The sequence below is a fragment of the Syngnathus floridae genome, chromosome 10 (genome assembly GCF_059516105.1).
Source record: "Syngnathus floridae isolate MCC-2025c chromosome 10, RoL_Sflo_1.0, whole genome shotgun sequence".
NCBI classification, from domain to species: Eukaryota; Metazoa; Chordata; class Actinopteri; order Syngnathiformes; family Syngnathidae; genus Syngnathus; species Syngnathus floridae.
This window is the reverse complement of record NC_142422.1, coordinates 5147501-5162760: the sequence shown is the minus strand read 5'-3', so window position 1 is coordinate 5162760 and position 15260 is coordinate 5147501. Positions and strand designations below refer to the sequence as shown.

Below are 15260 nucleotides of genomic sequence, written 5' to 3'. Positions count from 1 at the left end.
AAATAAACAAGGAATGGATGACCCCTCGTTTATCTGCCTGCTGCTCAAGCTCTAAATAATTGCTGTAGAACGTTTGCAAGGGATTTCAATCCTTTGGTCTGTCCCAAATTTTGGTTATGCCTCCAGAGTAACACAAGTAAACCACATCAAATGATCAAAAAGTGGATTTTAAAATGTTTTTATTTGTGTGCATGTTTTTGGTTTTACAGCACAAAATTTGAACTAATATATTCTTAGTGTTTTAACATAAAAACGGTGTAAGCACATTCATTTATCTAATCATAGGTCGATTTTGTACTTGTGGTTGCCGGAATCTATTTGAGAAGAATTTGGGCGAGATTAACTAGTTGCCAAACCCACAGCAAAAAAAAGAACCTAATCTTCCGCGGCTTTTAAAAACTTTACACACTACAAACACAGTAATATTGCATTATCATTACTATCTTCCAATAAAATATTCACAGAGCCATCCATATTTTTCACAACAATTTCACCATCACCAAAAAATATCTTCTTTCCTATAAGAAGTGCATTTTTTTTTTCATACAGTGGCAAAAACTACTTTTATTCATATCGTGTTTCCTGCTGTTTTATAAGATGACATCACTGTCTACTCCAAATCACAGCATACGGCCTTATGAAAAACTGATCCAATGAGCACTTTGTCTCCATAGGTGGTAGCTACAGATGAGCCCATAATCATGTGACCATCATCAGCAAACATCTGCTTCACCGAGGGCTCTTCTGAATGAATGTTTTGGATGCGGATAACCTGGACGACACCATAAGAGACGTAATGAATTGCAAAGCTGCACAACAGTTGGTTGGCATGGCTGGTGTGTTTTTGGCATACAATACCTCCGATCCAGCCGGATCATCAGGGTCCACGTTCAAAGCTTTCCATCCGTTGGGATGGCAGCCTAGCCACAGGTCACCTCTTATTGGGTCGACTTCAATGTTGTCACAAAGTGAACCCACATCTACGGCCTGGTGACACAGTAAGACAAAATTAAATTAGGCGCTTTGTCTGCATGGTTGGGATTATGTGAAATACTTTTGTATAGCTATAATTAACATCAAGATTAATTTTAAATGAGATTTTTTTATGTTCAGAAATGATTTACCTTCACAAAGGCCAGTCCATTGTCTTCTTTCCTTTCCAACACATGCACTTTATGGTCAAGTATATCCATCACATATACGTGCCTATTTATGACAACGAATGATTAATTCGTGACGTTTTTTTTCCCGAGACTACAATGAAAAAAGATGCCAACCTTTTGTCCGGTGAGACGTTGATGCCGTTTGCCATGTAATATCCCTGAGAGACAATTTTGACTATGTCCTCACTGTAATACACAACGTTAGTCCAAGGTTGAGCCAGGAGAAACTCCAGAGATTTAAGGCATTGATTGGAAAAATAGTGATCATTAGTGGCATAGAAATTATCCTTTCCCAAAGCCACAATATCATTGACACTGGAAAAACAGAGAGAGGGAAAAAAGAATAGCATTAGAAATCTACAAAATATTTCACATAATTTAAAATATGACCGTCAGCGTCCGAGTGAAATAAAATAAATCGGCCTCATGTTAAAAAATAAAGACTGATTCATCACTGTGTCCCCCTGAGAAGCACACCTATGAAGAAGATCATGTTTGAAGGTCTTCAGATGTATCAGTGATGATTCCTCATCATCAAGTTTAAACAACTCCACTTGGCTTTGTTGGTCAGGATGGTTGACGACGAAAAGGTACACCACTTCTTCTGTAGAAAAAAACAGTATTGTATTAAAAGGAACAGATTTAGCAGAACATGAATACAACACAGAGCATTGTTGGAACAAGCTGTGATGTTTAAAGCAAGCTTAGTTATTAAAACAAACACACCCTAGGGTAAGGTTTTGCATATTCCTGGATAAGTAACAGGTTTGTATGCATGCTTAGTGTACAACTCTCATGCCAAGTGGTTCTGGGGTGGAAAAAAAACATCACTCAACAATCTTGATTTCAACCCTGGACTAATCATACCTGTTGGGTCAATGTAGACACTGATGCCATGAGGGTTGAACGTTTCCAGGTCAAAGTTCCTCGCCATGCGCAGTTCTATCGGCCTCAACGGGGAGTCTTGCAGATCAAGGAAGAAGATCTTGCCTGGACCATCGGAAGAGGGCAGACCGGGGTACTTGAGACCCTTTAAAGAAGAGGAAAAAATGATGCTCGACTTGTGATCTGGACACTATTGGTCAGTAGGAGGAACTTTAAAGAATAAAACCACAGATCCAGTTTCTTATCATTGTTCTACTTTGTAGCCCAACTTCACAAGTTGTGCAAACTTTAAAAACTTACTGTGCTGACAAAGGCGAATCCATCCCCAAAAACTGTGATGTCCTCTGAACCGTCATCTGCGAGAAGATTATATTGAACAATTTATATCTAGTGAATAATAACAATGTCGAGGTGAGATGGCTTACTCAGATTCTTCAGTGGAGCACAATTGGGGAGATGATTCTTGACCAGCTCACGTGAAGCAAGGGCCCTCTTCCTTTTGTTTACGAATGAAAAGTTAGGAATGCACACATAACTATAATGAATGGAATTCCAGGGGAAATATCGCTTACCTTAAGTTGACTATCCGCTCCCCGAGCAGCACAGATAACGCCGCAACAAAAAGTGCGAGGAGGCCACATTTGCCCATGTTGAGGACCTGCAGCCGCTTTAGCAAAATGCGGCGAACTTTAGCAACTTTTCGACGCACCACTGCGAGCAGGCAAGGGGCGTGCCGGGGTGACTCTGACAGAAGATGCATTCAATGTCTGCTTAGGGGCATAGGCTTACCCCGCGGAATAATATGTTGGCATGTTTAATTGCATTTTATATTCCTAAATAGAGGTGAATATTTAAAGTAAATTCTTGCACTTTGCCACTAGGTGCCATCGCCACTCAACTGCATCTATAACGGGTAAACATGGAATGCATTATTTCCTACCCATTATAAGTACTTGAATGCAGCATACAGGAAACAGAAAACGCAAAATTTACGTGCATTGTTTTATGATATATTAAAAATATCTGAAATTATTAAAAGTACTGCACTGCGTTTGCGTAGACTACGAACTCCATACGTATTTATTTGCGTAACGTTTTGAAACGAACATATACTGCGGTGTAGAGCCGTCTTAAGTAGAGTACTTCGTTGTACGGTAGTTTCTATTTTGAATACAAGTTATATTGTCGCATTTAATTGCTATTTTTAATGGCTTAAAATAGTTTGCAATGGCTTCCACAATATTTATAAAGCGATCATTAAAATTCTAACATTAGTCCAAAGATTGGACACACTTTCACAAACTCGAGATCATTTTGACTGGTGCTTGACTTCAAAAGTTGACTATGTTTTGCTTTTAGACTGTAAATTTTTTATTACTGAAATAAATTGCAATAGTTAGATCTGTGAAATATTCAAGTCTGTGTTAAATTCAAAAAGACGGTGTCTGCAAATCCCTGTTTAAACTGTTTATTTTTTTTTGAAGTTGTTTTTGTAGGTGATGACTCTTCCCAACATAAAACAAAAAGTTACAAAATTGTCTATGTCATCAAAATCATTTGTAAGAGACTTCATAAAAAAACAAACATGAACACATACATACACGTACAGAAGTGAACGTAACATAAAATTGGCAAACTATCGACCCTGTGATATTCAGCATTGGGTGCATGCAACCTGACAGTTACTGTAGAATATCTACAAAAGTCCAATTTTTGAATAATAGCAACTAACAACTTCAAACTCCTGCACATAGCGATGTGTGTGTTGTGTGTGCACAGCACGGAGCACACCAGAGTCCTGACTGTCGCGTGAAGTCGTGGGGAGGTTCACAGTGTCGTACAGCAGGTTCCCGCATCAAAACAGTTTCAAGCAAGACTGTATATTTGGAACATACAAAATAAATTTTATTATCCATTCTCTTCATGTCTACATCTTATTAGAATTGTCAACACACCCAAATTAATTCTAATAATCCTGACAGGTGTAACAATACATGATCTGTCAAGTCCAGGTGTCAAAATATAAATGAATGTGAAAAGCAATTTAAATCATCTTTGTTATTGTTGACATAAAAAGGGGAACTGTGGCGCGGGGGCCACAGTGAAAACTAGGCAGGATGTGGCCATGAGCACACACAAACACGGGACTCGGGGGGGTAACGGGGCGGGCAGGTGGGTCCCTCAGGGCTGGGCCCCGGTGGCTGCAGGAACTTGTGTGGCCAGAGTGTTGGGGGCGGAGATGACGGGTGACCCGGCGATGTTTGCCAGCGGCTGCGAGGAGGTCATTGAGCTGATGCCTAGGACACGCAGTAAAGCTGGATTACTCACGGGGACTCGGACGGCGGGGCCTATTCCACCTTGGTATAGTTCAACCTACCAGCCATCATACTTGAGGAGCTGACTGGTGTCGAGCTGGCCGCCATCCCTCCAGGAGTGGGCCCCCTTCCCTGATCTCTGACGATGGGATCTGGAATGAGTTGGCGTCGTAAGACTCACTTAATACATTTAAGCCCTGTTTAGGTCAGCTGACTCAAGCACTAACAGAAGTATGGATGATCCATGGCCTCTTTGGCTGTCAGTCGGGCTTGATGGTCATAGCGCAGCAGTTTGTCCAGGAAGTCCAGTGCCTCTGTGCTGACCAGGTGCTGGTTCTCACTGTGTACAAACCTCTCCCACCTTTTACGAGAGTGTCTAAAGGACAAAGAAAAACAAGTCATTTTATACCCAAGGCCTCCAACAGGCACTCCGCAGGACACATTCGGTCACCTGTTTGTGGAACCCCGACTGGTGAGGCTTTTTCACACTGCGCTTATACAATATTATTATCCAACACTGTGTCACAGTCAGGTGTAGAAACCCAGATTGCACAAAAAAGGAAACTCACAACCCTCCTGCTGGCATACAACCAACATGCATAACATGCCTGTGATGAAGCTTTCCAATTTTTAACAGCATTATGAGACAAAGAAAAGAAATTTCCTCAAAACTTTGAGGTAACAACAACAAATGCACTAAATTCATACATCAAACTACACAAAGGATTCTTGATTGATTTTCTATGACCACAACGTGCACTCAAGAGTGTCATGCACTTTGGGTAAACTCAAGAAGCCATTTTCAGATGCAGGAAAAAAAAATTAAATCTAGTTTGATTTTGTCATTACTGTGTGGGAAGGAGAGACTTTTTTTGATGCTACGAAGAAATGTTTCTGTCATCAATGGGAAGGAGATGCTGAAAATATTTCTGCAAGGATGGCCTCCGTCTCACCTTCCCAAAATGTCGTTGAACCGTGGATCCAATTCAATGTTGTACTTGTCGATGTAGTCGTACAGGTCCTCTGTGCCTAAGACTTTTGCAATCCGCACAAGCTGTAAAGAAAATCCAATGTAATCAGACACTACTTAAAAATGTTGTATCGCCAGGCCTGTCGTCAACCTACTTGATCGTAGTTGTCGTGACCGTGAAAGAAAGGTTCCTTTCTGAAGATCATGCTGGCCAACATGCAGCCCAAACTCCACATGTCAAGATTGTAATCATACATCTGCACAAGAGAAGCAAGAGACGTTACATTGATTCAGTCCCAAAAATACAAACACTTGACACATCCTGTGCTCCTCACCTGGTAATCTACCAGTAGTTCAGGTCCTTTAAAGTACCTGGAGGCCACTCGCACGTTGTATTCCTGGCTTGGGTGGTAGAACTCGGCCAATCCCCAGTCGATTAGGCGGAGCTGAACAAAACATAGGAGAGATGATTTCGCCACAATCGAATGTCGTAACTTGCGTGCCAAAGCGAGCCAGTACCTTTCTGTGTTCGTGGTCGATCATGACATTGTGTGGCTTCACATCTCTGTGCATGATGCCCATACTATGGCAGTAATCCAGAGCCTAAAGAACAGCAATGCAACCTGTCAAAATCACATCCCCCCCCCTCCGCGATAAAATGACACCTTACAAAGACGACTTACCTTTAAGATTTCATACATGTAAAACCGTATGTCAAAGTCAGATAGAGTTTGATACAATTGCTGTAAAAGAGAAACATTCAGGTTTGTTATCAGATGATTGTTGTGCTCATGAAAGAGATGACAAGTCTGATGCATACCTTGAAGTCTGTGTTGTTCACATGTTCAAAAACCAGAGCGGGGGTTCGGGACTGGCGGGAGAAACAAAAGCGTGAATGAATAGGAACACAACTCCTAAAAATGGAAATGTGACCCCGCCCGTGAGGATCCTGCTGTTAGCCTCTTGCACGACTATTATACGAGTTCATTTTTGAACTGAGAGGAGCACAAAATACATACCACGGGATCCTTGACAATATCTAGCAGTGAGATGATATTTGGGCCGCCCCGGAGATTCTCCAGGATTTTTATTTCTCTCTTGATTTTCTTTTTTTTCACCGGCTTTGAGAAGACAGAGGAACAATAATGGGATTTTAAGACAGTCAGAAAATATTTTGCGATAGGGCTAGTCCAAATCCGGATGACTGCCATACCTTTAGTATTTTCACAACCACTTTTTCATTGTTTGTGATGTTTATAGCTTCAAACACTTCACTATATTTGCCTCGACCAAGTTTTCTGACTAGCTGATAGTCGTCCTGGTTTCTGCAAGGTGACAATTTAGGAATTAATGATCGGACCAATTGGCAACTCTTTCACAATGTGTCTTTGCCTTACCCCCACTCCACAACATGGGACTCATAGTCCCAGTATTCCCGAGGTCTCTGTGTGTTTACATCGGGGTAAACTCGAGAGCGGCTTGGAACAGGGCCAGACATATTCTACACAGAATCTTCTTGAAAATCTCCTACAAGACAAACAGAATCAAGATGAGTACACACCCTCAACAAACACAATAGATCGCAACTACATATTTGAAATATTTTTTTCTCGCTGTATACATGATGACACATACCTGGGAGGTTACCTCCAGGAAGTTGGTGACGGATGAAAGGGAACGAGATCGGTTGAGAGGCCGCTAAAGTTCGAGAGCTACGCTGGCAAGCAGATATGATGACATATTTTACAACCATGAATAGACCAAAAGATTACAGAGCAATGAGTGACTTTGACTAGTTATTAAGACAAAGGAAGGTCGTCTAGATTTTCTTACATGGTTGAAATTGGTTACAAATAGGTGTATTTTCACCTGGCTGTTAAATGGGGGCATCCAACCAGTTTAATCAGGACGTACGAGGTTCAATACAGTCATCACTGGGGGCAACAACCACACAATACTTCCTGTAAGGGGAAAAAACAATGTAGGTTGATTTCAATCAATGCTGTCAATGAGGCAAACTAAGCTAACGCACGCTATCTACTAAGGCTCATAAGACCCAACATCTTTGATGTCGCTAAGCAATCAATCCACTCGCATGCTGTGATCAGGTGTCAAAAAAGCTTCGCGGGGATGTGGCCAATTTGCCCGCTTCACGCTTTAACGAACGCGGCGGGTGTACGCAAGAAGCCCCCCTCGCTCAACGGCCTGCACAAGTGCAATGCAGCTAAGGAGCTAACGTTAGCTTAGCTTACGGGGCAAGCCGGCTAGCTGGCCGGGCTGCTAACATGTTAGCATTAGCTAGTCAAGTGGAGAGGCTAAAGCCGGTAGCAAGTCACATTTCACAGAACCTGCCAACGCTAAAATAACGTGATCCCGCGACAAAATCCATTTTGGATACCGGGAGGAGCGAATCGCCGATTTCTATTATCATCGTTTATGTTAAACCGAGCCACAAGCTTCGAAAATTTCTATTTCCTAGAGCTAAAAAGTGCTAAGCTAACAGGCTCATGGGGGGAATGAATAGCCTGCTTGGATGGCGAGGCGAGTGGCTGGCAACGCCTTAAAAACTCACCCCGCAAAGACGAATGTGGCTACAGAGAACTAGCAAGACTACGCTACGTAGTCCCCGCTACCCCTCGATGGTGGAACGGTCATCGGTGGTAACAAACATACGACGATTCGTGGTCAAATACAATTACCTCTCAGCGTTGCTGGGACATCAATATGGCGATGCTTGGGATCAGGAGCTTAGCTCGGGCGCCGCAGGCGGCAGGGGGCGCTCTCCCTTCTCTTTTTCCCACCACTTTTGGGGGGGAATGGCCACCAACAGGTCGCATTGAAAGTGAACATCATATTTCCTTTTCACTTGGCTGCATAATTAGAATTTTCTACGATGGTTAACACGCAATTTCATTTACCAGTATCCCTATAAAAAAATTTTAGGTAAAAGTAGAAATAATGAATCACATTCTTTAAATAAATGACTGTGAAATGCAGTCAACTAAATTAAGTTCAAGTTTTACCAGTTATATAGGATGCCCATTTGGATAACTTGCCTTAAGAATAACAAAGTGAAACTGCACAATATGCTTTTTTTATTATTATTAACAACTTGTACAGTGAAGAGAATTAATTTGCAAATGATGTGATTTGACTAACAAAACAATTAAGTTAATTTAACTAATAATAACCAAATAAGCAAACCTGACACTATATTCAGCAACAAAAATTTTTGCAATGTCAAACCATACTTACAAATATAATATTTACTTTAATGCAATATTTTGCTTCTTTAATTCCGTTGCATCGTTTTTGTTACTTTTTTATGCCTTGTAACTTCTGACAATCTCTTTTTGTTTTCTTTACATCATGTCAATCATCATGCCTGAAAAAACAACAGACCTCTGTTGACTACAAGTTCCAGTACATATACTAATTTTATTAAGTGTAGGAGGTAAAAGTCGGAAAACTAAATACTCAAGTAAAGTATAGATAACTGTAAAAACTAATTAAGTAAAGTTAAAAGTATTTGAAGTTTGCTATTTCCCACGATTGCTAAATGCTCCTTGAGTTACCTGTGGAAAAAAAGACCTTTGTTTTGGCAGTGGTCAGATTTGTTTACAATCGTGATACAAAGAACAAAATGCAATCAGGCCTGCATTTTGTTGAAAGGATACTTGGGTGGTGGTTGCGGAGGGGGAGGGACAGCCAGGGGCATTTCCCCGAGATAATTATCCACATATGACCGGTCGAGACAAACATTGGATTGATAATATAAAAAGAGCTTTGTCAACCCTGCAAGCTCTTATTTTCTTAGTCGAGCTGCGCACTGTCAAACAAAGACAATGGAGTCGGGTCGGAATCTTTCATTAAAGGGCAAAGGCCAACAGGAGGAGAACAAGGTGCCTTCAATAAAAAGCCTCAGTTGCAATCCTGACTCTTCACAGTTGGACTGCTGGACACCGACGTCAACAATGAGGCTGTGAGTTTCCATAATTTTAATCCTCAACAGGATATTGCAGTAAATGGAACTTTCACTTACGATTTGACCTTTATAATTTCAGTGTTATATGCTGGATGATGCTCCTCCCGCTTGTTACAGCAGCTCTAATCAGAGGTGAGCCAATATGATAATCAATTAATTTGCTAACAAATACCACAACTGTTTTATCTTTTTCTAATGTTTTTGTAGCACGGAGAGAAGATGTTTTAAGCTTTCTGAATGGTGAGAATAATTATGCCAGACTTTTCAAAGCATTTATTGTTATTGTCCTGCTTTTTGATTTTACTATATGGTACAGTATTTTGATGTTATTCAGTATTTTGAACTCCTAGAACAAAATTAAAACATTAATTGTTCATCTCTGTTGTAGATGCCCTCAGCACAAAAACAGGAGAGACCATGCCTGCAATTATGACAGGTCTGTGACATCGAGAGAAATCGACAGATGATAACAATAACGATAAATGATAGACGATAAGAAGAATTACACACATCTGGTAGAGGCAAAATCCAAACCGAGTTTCAGTTTTGTTATGCTTGTGACATGATTTTTAAAAAAATCATGGTGTTATGAGTCATCTTTCACAGGTCACAGAAACCCGCCAAGTGAACCAGAGAAAGGGCAAGATTCTCAAGGTACTGTACTCGATACCCCTACAGTTTATGAATCAGAATGAAAGTAATATGAATTGTTTTCAACATTCATTTTTAGATCTTTCAGAAGATCAGTCTTTGGAGAGTGCCAACCAAGACACAATTACAGGTGTTTAATAAATGAAAAATGCTGAAAATATTTTGAACTTCAGATCAAATTAATAGTAATAATAATTATAATTGCAGAACCTGAGGTGTCTGATGCGAACCTTGGAGGGGAAAGCAAAGGTACAGCTTAAAAGATTATCAAATAGTTATGCTGTGTATACTTTATAATTACACACATTAAAAAAAGTTGGACACCTTTGAGACTATCATGTGGAATAAGCAAAATTTCACGTTAATGTGTAACAATAAACATAATTAAAATTGATTAACATGAGGGGAAAAAGAACTTAAAAATGCATCAAAATCTTGGCAAAAACACCAAATTAATTAACGTAGTTTGATTACTATGGTATTAAACTATTAGTCATTTTAATCAGTTGTCCTACTCTTTTTGGGGCCTATCTTCCCATTTGAAACCCAATCATTATTATAATGATGTAGATTCGACCTTGAAAGTGTGAAATCAACATTTTGTCGCTGCTTCCAAAGACCTTGACAGCGATGAGGCTCCTCAATCAAAGGAGGAGGACAAAGCTCCACCTCGCAGACGAACGGGAGCGCCGCTTGCGAGCAGGAGACGAGCTCAAGATCAACAATGTGGAGAACGGGTCGATCTAAACAGTGGAGAACGAGTCGATCTGAACAGTGAGGAGGCCGTTACTGATGCTATGAACGTGCCAAGCAGGCTGCCTGTCCAAGATACGAGTCTCCAGATGACAAGGTCCGTTGAAGGGGTCCACTCGTTGGACACGAGCAGAGAACTGGACGTTCATGATGGTGAGTTTAAATGTTGAGTCTAAATGCTTTAGCTCAAAATTCCCTCAGAAACAAGATTATTTGTCAGTTCTGAAACACATCCAATTGACCCAAGACTTTTGATGGGAACATTCCTCTGCCTTCATCTAATTCTGTGACATATTTTCAAGTCAACCTCTTGGAGTTTTATTTATAATTTTTTCCTATTTTCTGTGACTCAGTCGCACCCATCGGTTGACTCACTGTCAGCAGGTCAGCCGGTTCCAATTGTTGCCCAGATTTAGACTTGTATTCACTTTGAGCTTTTCAAGGGACTGGGAAAGGGAACAAGGTTCAAATTCAATGGAACAAAGAATTAAATTTGCATAACAAAGGGTATATATTGAAATGATGTGAAAAGAAGACACAAAAAGGACAAAATGACAGCTTGTTAATTCATTATCTGTATGATCCTTTTTAGGCCGTCCAGTCGGAGCCTCTCCAAGCTGAAAAAAGGCAGACTCTACCCCGGACTGGTTGGGAGGCAATCACAGGGCACAAATGGTGACAGAAAAGCATTCGCGCTCATATTAACATCAATTAATCACTTCTGTTACCTATTGTTTTCTTCAAAAATGAAAAGTGGCCCTTGTTTTTTGTTTTAATCTTGATAACTGGTGTGGCAGTACAGTAGTCTTTAACAAGGGTAACATTTTGGTTGTAGTACAAAGAATACAGGAAGAGAAAGAGACAAGTGGTCTGGACAAAATCTACTTTTGGTTCCTCTCTGTTTTTTTTTTTGTTTTTTTTAGCTAAATGTGAGCCAAGTGAATAATTTAGCTGAAAATTGTCTGGAAAAAATAAATGCATATGGGATAAAATGGTGTAAGCTTTGTTTTCTTTTCATTTAGTGTCTCTCTTTGTTTACATAACTATCATACATGAGTATTATCAGTGCTAAATAAACTTGTAGCCCATATGGAAACATATAATCTATGAGATCAAAATAGGATGGTACAATTCAAAAAGTTAATACAATGGAAAAAAAGTTTCATTTCCTGAAGTGAAGTTCACTATACACATCCGATTGAATTCCGTGTAATTCCTACAAAAAAAGAGCAAATTAAAATGCCATTAGTTTATTTTCTTTTAATTTGATGTAAAACAAATCACACTTCACCTGATAGGGAGATTCTGTTATCTCATCCGGTTCGGGTTGTACATGCGTTTTAGCTGTTAATAAAAATATATAATTTACTGATCAATAGCTTATAAAAATAGCTCGTAAGACTAACGCTTACCATTTTCCTGTGTTCTTTTCTTGTGGAGTATTAGCAAGTAGAAGACAGAAACCGCAATGAAGATTGTCAAGAGGATATCAGAGACAATAATGCCTATGACCAACTGCATGCTGACGAAATAGCAAGCGCCACATTCTACCAAAGACACAAAAATAAAGTGAATTCATTACAATGACTAAAATAAAAAATTATGTACGTACCATGTTGTCCTCCAGATCCTGCAAAATATGTTTAAGATCAGGGAATTGTGCAAACACAGCACATATTATGGATGTAACACTCACCAAATAGTGAATTTGAAATGCAAAATGTATCTTTCATGCTGTTTTCCGTCTCAAAGCAGAGCTTGTCCATCTGCAGTCAAGTTCCGCAAGTGAGACTTCACTTAACTGTGGACACGTGATTGTGTTTGGAGGCGGACAAAAGTAGGGTGACCAGACGTCCTCTTTTTCCCGGACATGTCCTACTTTTGTGCTCTAAAAAAACATCCGAGGGGAATTTCAAATTAACTGATGATATGCTGTTTATGAAACTAACCTGACTTGTGTCGTAAAATGTTATGACTCAAATCTCATGGATCTCCATTTCTTAAGGTGTATCACATGACACTGGTCTCATCATTCATCATCGTTTAATATTATTCTACATAATTCCATATGATTCAATACTTCTCCACGATTCCACATTGTTCAACGTCATTCCGTATAATTCACTCTCATTTTATTTCTTGATTCAAGGCATTCCACGTTTTCATATTTCGTCATTCAGCATTTCTACACAAATTGATTCATCTATTAAAAAAAAAAAGTCTTGTCTGCTTCTGATTTTTCTTCTTAACAAGTCTTGACAAATATGAGGGCAAAAACCTTAACATAAAAAGCTGACCAAAACAAAACCCTCAACACTAATAGTAACTAAGCAACATGCCCTGAATATGAATTAAAAGTAATTACAGTTAAAATCCACAACTAAAAATCAAATAAACATCAAGTATTATGAAAATCACAAAACTCTTATCATTCCGAGGCCGGTTAACTATATTCTCAAATTCATTATGACTCAAATAGAATCATTGCTCATCTCCCCAACACACTTGGAATTCTCTTTGGCAAGAGTCTGAGTAGGCAACAGGGTTCTCGCCAGTGTGGATTCTTATATGCCTTTTTAAGCTTCGCTTGGCTCCAAATCTTTGGCCACAAACAGAGCATGAAAAAGGTTTCTCACCAGTGTGAGTTTTTGTGTGCCTTTTTAAATGTCCATCCTGAGAGAATTTTTGGCCACAAACTGAACATGAAAAAGGTTTCTCACCAGTGTGGATTCTTGTGTGCTTTTTTAAATGTCCCCCCTCAGAGAATTTTTGGCCACAAACTGAGCAGGAAAAAGGTTTTTCACCAGTATGGATTCTTGTATGAATTGTTAAAGTTCCCTTCACTGAAAAGCTTTGGCCACAAACTGAGCATGAAAAAGGTTTCTCTCCAGTGTGGATTCTTGTGTGTGTTTTTAAATGTCCCCTCTCCAAGAATTTCTGTCCACAAACTGAGCATGAAAAACGTTTCTCACCAGTGTGGATTCTTGTGTGCCTTTTTAAATCTCCCCCCTCAGAGAATTTTCGGCCACAAACTGAGCATGAAAAAGGTTTCTCACCAGTGTGGCTTCTTGTGTGCCTTTTTAAATGTCCCCTCCGAGTGAATTTTTGGCCACAATCTGAGCAGGAAAAGTTTTTCGTCACGTCATCACTATCTGATGGTGGAGCTGCTTGTGATCTTTCACAGTGGTTTCCATCACCTTCTCTGGTCATTTGTTGACTTGAGCTGCAGGTTGGAGGCTCCGCCCCTTTGCTCACCTCATGTTGACCCTCATCTAAACTCTTCACAGGAACACCAGTCGATGGCATCTCGAAGGTATCCTCCTCCTTTTTAATATCGCAGGAGTCTTCTTCCTCCTCTTTAATACAAGGCCACTCCGTCTCTTCCTCCTTTTTTATGATGCAAACAAACGTCTGCTCCATTTGTTCATTCAGGTGGACCTCTTTGCCCACATCTTCCTCTTTAATACGAGTGAGCTCTGGCTCCTCCTGCTTAACTTCACTGATGTCTGCAAAACAAGGCAAACACACATCATAACAATGAAAGTTACAATTGAAGAGAAACTGGCAAAACCTATACAAGGACTTCTTCAATCTGCCTATCACGCATGATTTTGATCGAATTCTACTAAAAATAAACACTGGAAGAGGATTCATTATAGAAAATAGTTATTTCCTAAGGAAGTACTACCCAGCTCTGCGTAACACACCATAAGGCTGCAGCCAAAGATCTTCCAGTCCACTATGGTCCTTTTCCTCCACGCACTTTGCTGTGGTCCTTGCAAACATTTTCACGCTGCAATCACAACACTTGTTCAACGATATTTGGCTAACAAAGGTGTCTTTTGTTTTTGCAAAAGACAGTTGTAATTCAACGATAATGCCAATTATCATGCTAAATATCAAAAAGTTAGCACTGTGGTAGCTACCATGCTAATGGAAGAACTGCAACCAAGCAGTACTACAAATAACGGTGGTAACATGAGGTTGTAACTTACCTCTTACTTTATGTTACTGATTTACCACATAAGTTGCGTTTTTATTTTATGCAGCCAAATAGAAGGGGATAAGCTTCTGTTCGAGTGCTTAAACCAAGCGCGGTTTCCGTGGTCTTTGTTTACTTCCTGCTACGTAATGATGATGTCATTAGAGAGTGCTGGCACGCCCTCTAGCGATGGACCATGAGAAGTTCAATGTTGCTCAACATTGCGTGCAGAAAAAAACCCATTTTGTGCACGTTTAAAAAAAAAAAAACTCGAATAGATTTTAAGGGTGTCCATTAAAAGAAGTTCCTATATTTACGTTTTATCATTTATTGCAGGATCATAAGATTGTATACAGAGTAGAGTGTCTAGAAAATTTGATTTTTATTTGTTGCAATAATGGTTAGAAAGACAAATTTAATAGGCTACATACGTACAGTACAGAACGGTATGTATAGGCCTATGTACAGTGCTTTTGTGACAATTAAGTCGTAATATTTTGTGTACAAATGTGTAACTTCATGGCAAAGTCATGCCAAATACTAATATCCAAACTTG

At 39.8% G+C, this 15260-nt stretch overlaps 6 protein-coding genes across 11 annotated transcripts in view; 1 reads left to right on the top strand and 5 right to left on the bottom strand.

Annotated features, from left to right (window-relative positions):
- Positions 1-162: 162 nt before the first annotated feature.
- On the bottom strand, positions 163-2791 carry LOC148392072 (serum paraoxonase/arylesterase 2-like). Of its 2 annotated transcripts, none has more exons than XM_088386983.1 (9): positions 2621-2791; positions 2474-2544; positions 2349-2404; positions 2031-2193; positions 1641-1764; positions 1278-1478; positions 1125-1206; positions 859-987; positions 163-772 (listed from the first exon to the last, which is right to left on the bottom strand). In XM_088386983.1, exons 1-9 carry the CDS (start codon positions 2695-2697, stop codon positions 611-613), a joined length of 1065 nt encoding a protein of 354 aa, XP_088243109.1. In that variant the 5' UTR covers positions 2698-2791; the 3' UTR covers positions 163-610. The 2 variants fall into 2 exon arrangements, with proteins under 2 accessions (XP_088243109.1, XP_088243107.1); XM_088386981.1 differs by having other exon boundaries at positions 1641-1767; positions 2621-2789.
- Positions 2792-3500: 709 nt separating this feature from the next.
- LOC148392071 (casein kinase II subunit alpha) lies at positions 3501-8182 on the bottom strand. Its single transcript, XM_088387355.1, has 15 exons — positions 8033-8182; positions 7203-7294; positions 6969-7050; positions 6731-6860; positions 6547-6658; positions 6353-6454; positions 6154-6204; positions 6017-6076; positions 5853-5936; positions 5669-5779; positions 5489-5590; positions 5317-5417; positions 4591-4739; positions 4426-4515; positions 3501-4345 (listed from the first exon to the last, which is right to left on the bottom strand). Exons 4-15 carry the CDS (start codon positions 6829-6831, stop codon positions 4230-4232), a joined length of 1179 nt encoding a protein of 392 aa, XP_088243481.1. The 5' UTR covers positions 6832-6860; positions 6969-7050; positions 7203-7294; positions 8033-8182; the 3' UTR covers positions 3501-4229.
- LOC148392070 (uncharacterized) lies at positions 6984-11676 on the top strand. 2 transcript variants are annotated; one of them, XM_088387359.1, is made up of 9 exons: positions 6984-9315; positions 9398-9450; positions 9526-9558; positions 9707-9754; positions 9925-9972; positions 10049-10099; positions 10177-10218; positions 10588-10875; positions 11315-11676. In XM_088387359.1, the coding sequence occupies exons 1-9, from the start codon at positions 9179-9181 to the stop codon at positions 11341-11343; spliced, it is 729 nt and encodes a 242-aa protein (XP_088243485.1). In that variant the 5' UTR covers positions 6984-9178; the 3' UTR covers positions 11344-11676. The 2 variants fall into 2 exon arrangements, with proteins under 2 accessions (XP_088243485.1, XP_088243486.1); XM_088387360.1 differs by lacking the exon at positions 9526-9558.
- Positions 10280-13914, bottom strand: tyrobp (transmembrane immune signaling adaptor TYROBP). 2 transcript variants are annotated; one of them, XM_088387361.1, is made up of 6 exons: positions 13779-13914; positions 12419-12610; positions 12335-12352; positions 12135-12269; positions 12014-12090; positions 10280-11938 (listed from the first exon to the last, which is right to left on the bottom strand). In XM_088387361.1, the coding sequence occupies exons 2-6, from the start codon at positions 12486-12488 to the stop codon at positions 11885-11887; spliced, it is 354 nt and encodes a 117-aa protein (XP_088243487.1). In that variant the 5' UTR covers positions 12489-12610; positions 13779-13914; the 3' UTR covers positions 10280-11884. The 2 variants fall into 2 exon arrangements, with proteins under 2 accessions (XP_088243487.1, XP_088243488.1); XM_088387362.1 differs by having other exon boundaries at positions 10936-11938; positions 12014-12066.
- LOC148392068 (uncharacterized) lies at positions 12749-14865 on the bottom strand. 3 transcript variants are annotated; one of them, XM_088387356.1, is made up of 3 exons: positions 14718-14865; positions 14413-14515; positions 12749-14229 (listed from the first exon to the last, which is right to left on the bottom strand). In XM_088387356.1, exons 2-3 carry the CDS (start codon positions 14506-14508, stop codon positions 13204-13206), a joined length of 1122 nt encoding a protein of 373 aa, XP_088243482.1. In that variant the 5' UTR covers positions 14509-14515; positions 14718-14865; the 3' UTR covers positions 12749-13203. The 3 variants fall into 3 exon arrangements, with proteins under 3 accessions (XP_088243482.1, XP_088243483.1, XP_088243484.1); XM_088387357.1 differs by having other exon boundaries at positions 12749-14228; positions 14430-14515; XM_088387358.1 differs by lacking the exon at positions 14413-14515 and having other exon boundaries at positions 12749-14228; positions 14718-14862.
- A 197-nt stretch (positions 14866-15062) lies between these two features.
- The window catches only part of hcst (hematopoietic cell signal transducer), a 2263-nt gene continuing 2065 nt past the window's right edge, over positions 15063-15260 (bottom strand). Inside the window, exon 5 of the mRNA XM_088388041.1 lies at positions 15063-15260. This exon is cut by the window's right edge and continues 164 nt beyond it. The gene's annotated coding sequence lies outside the window, so the exon portion shown is untranslated.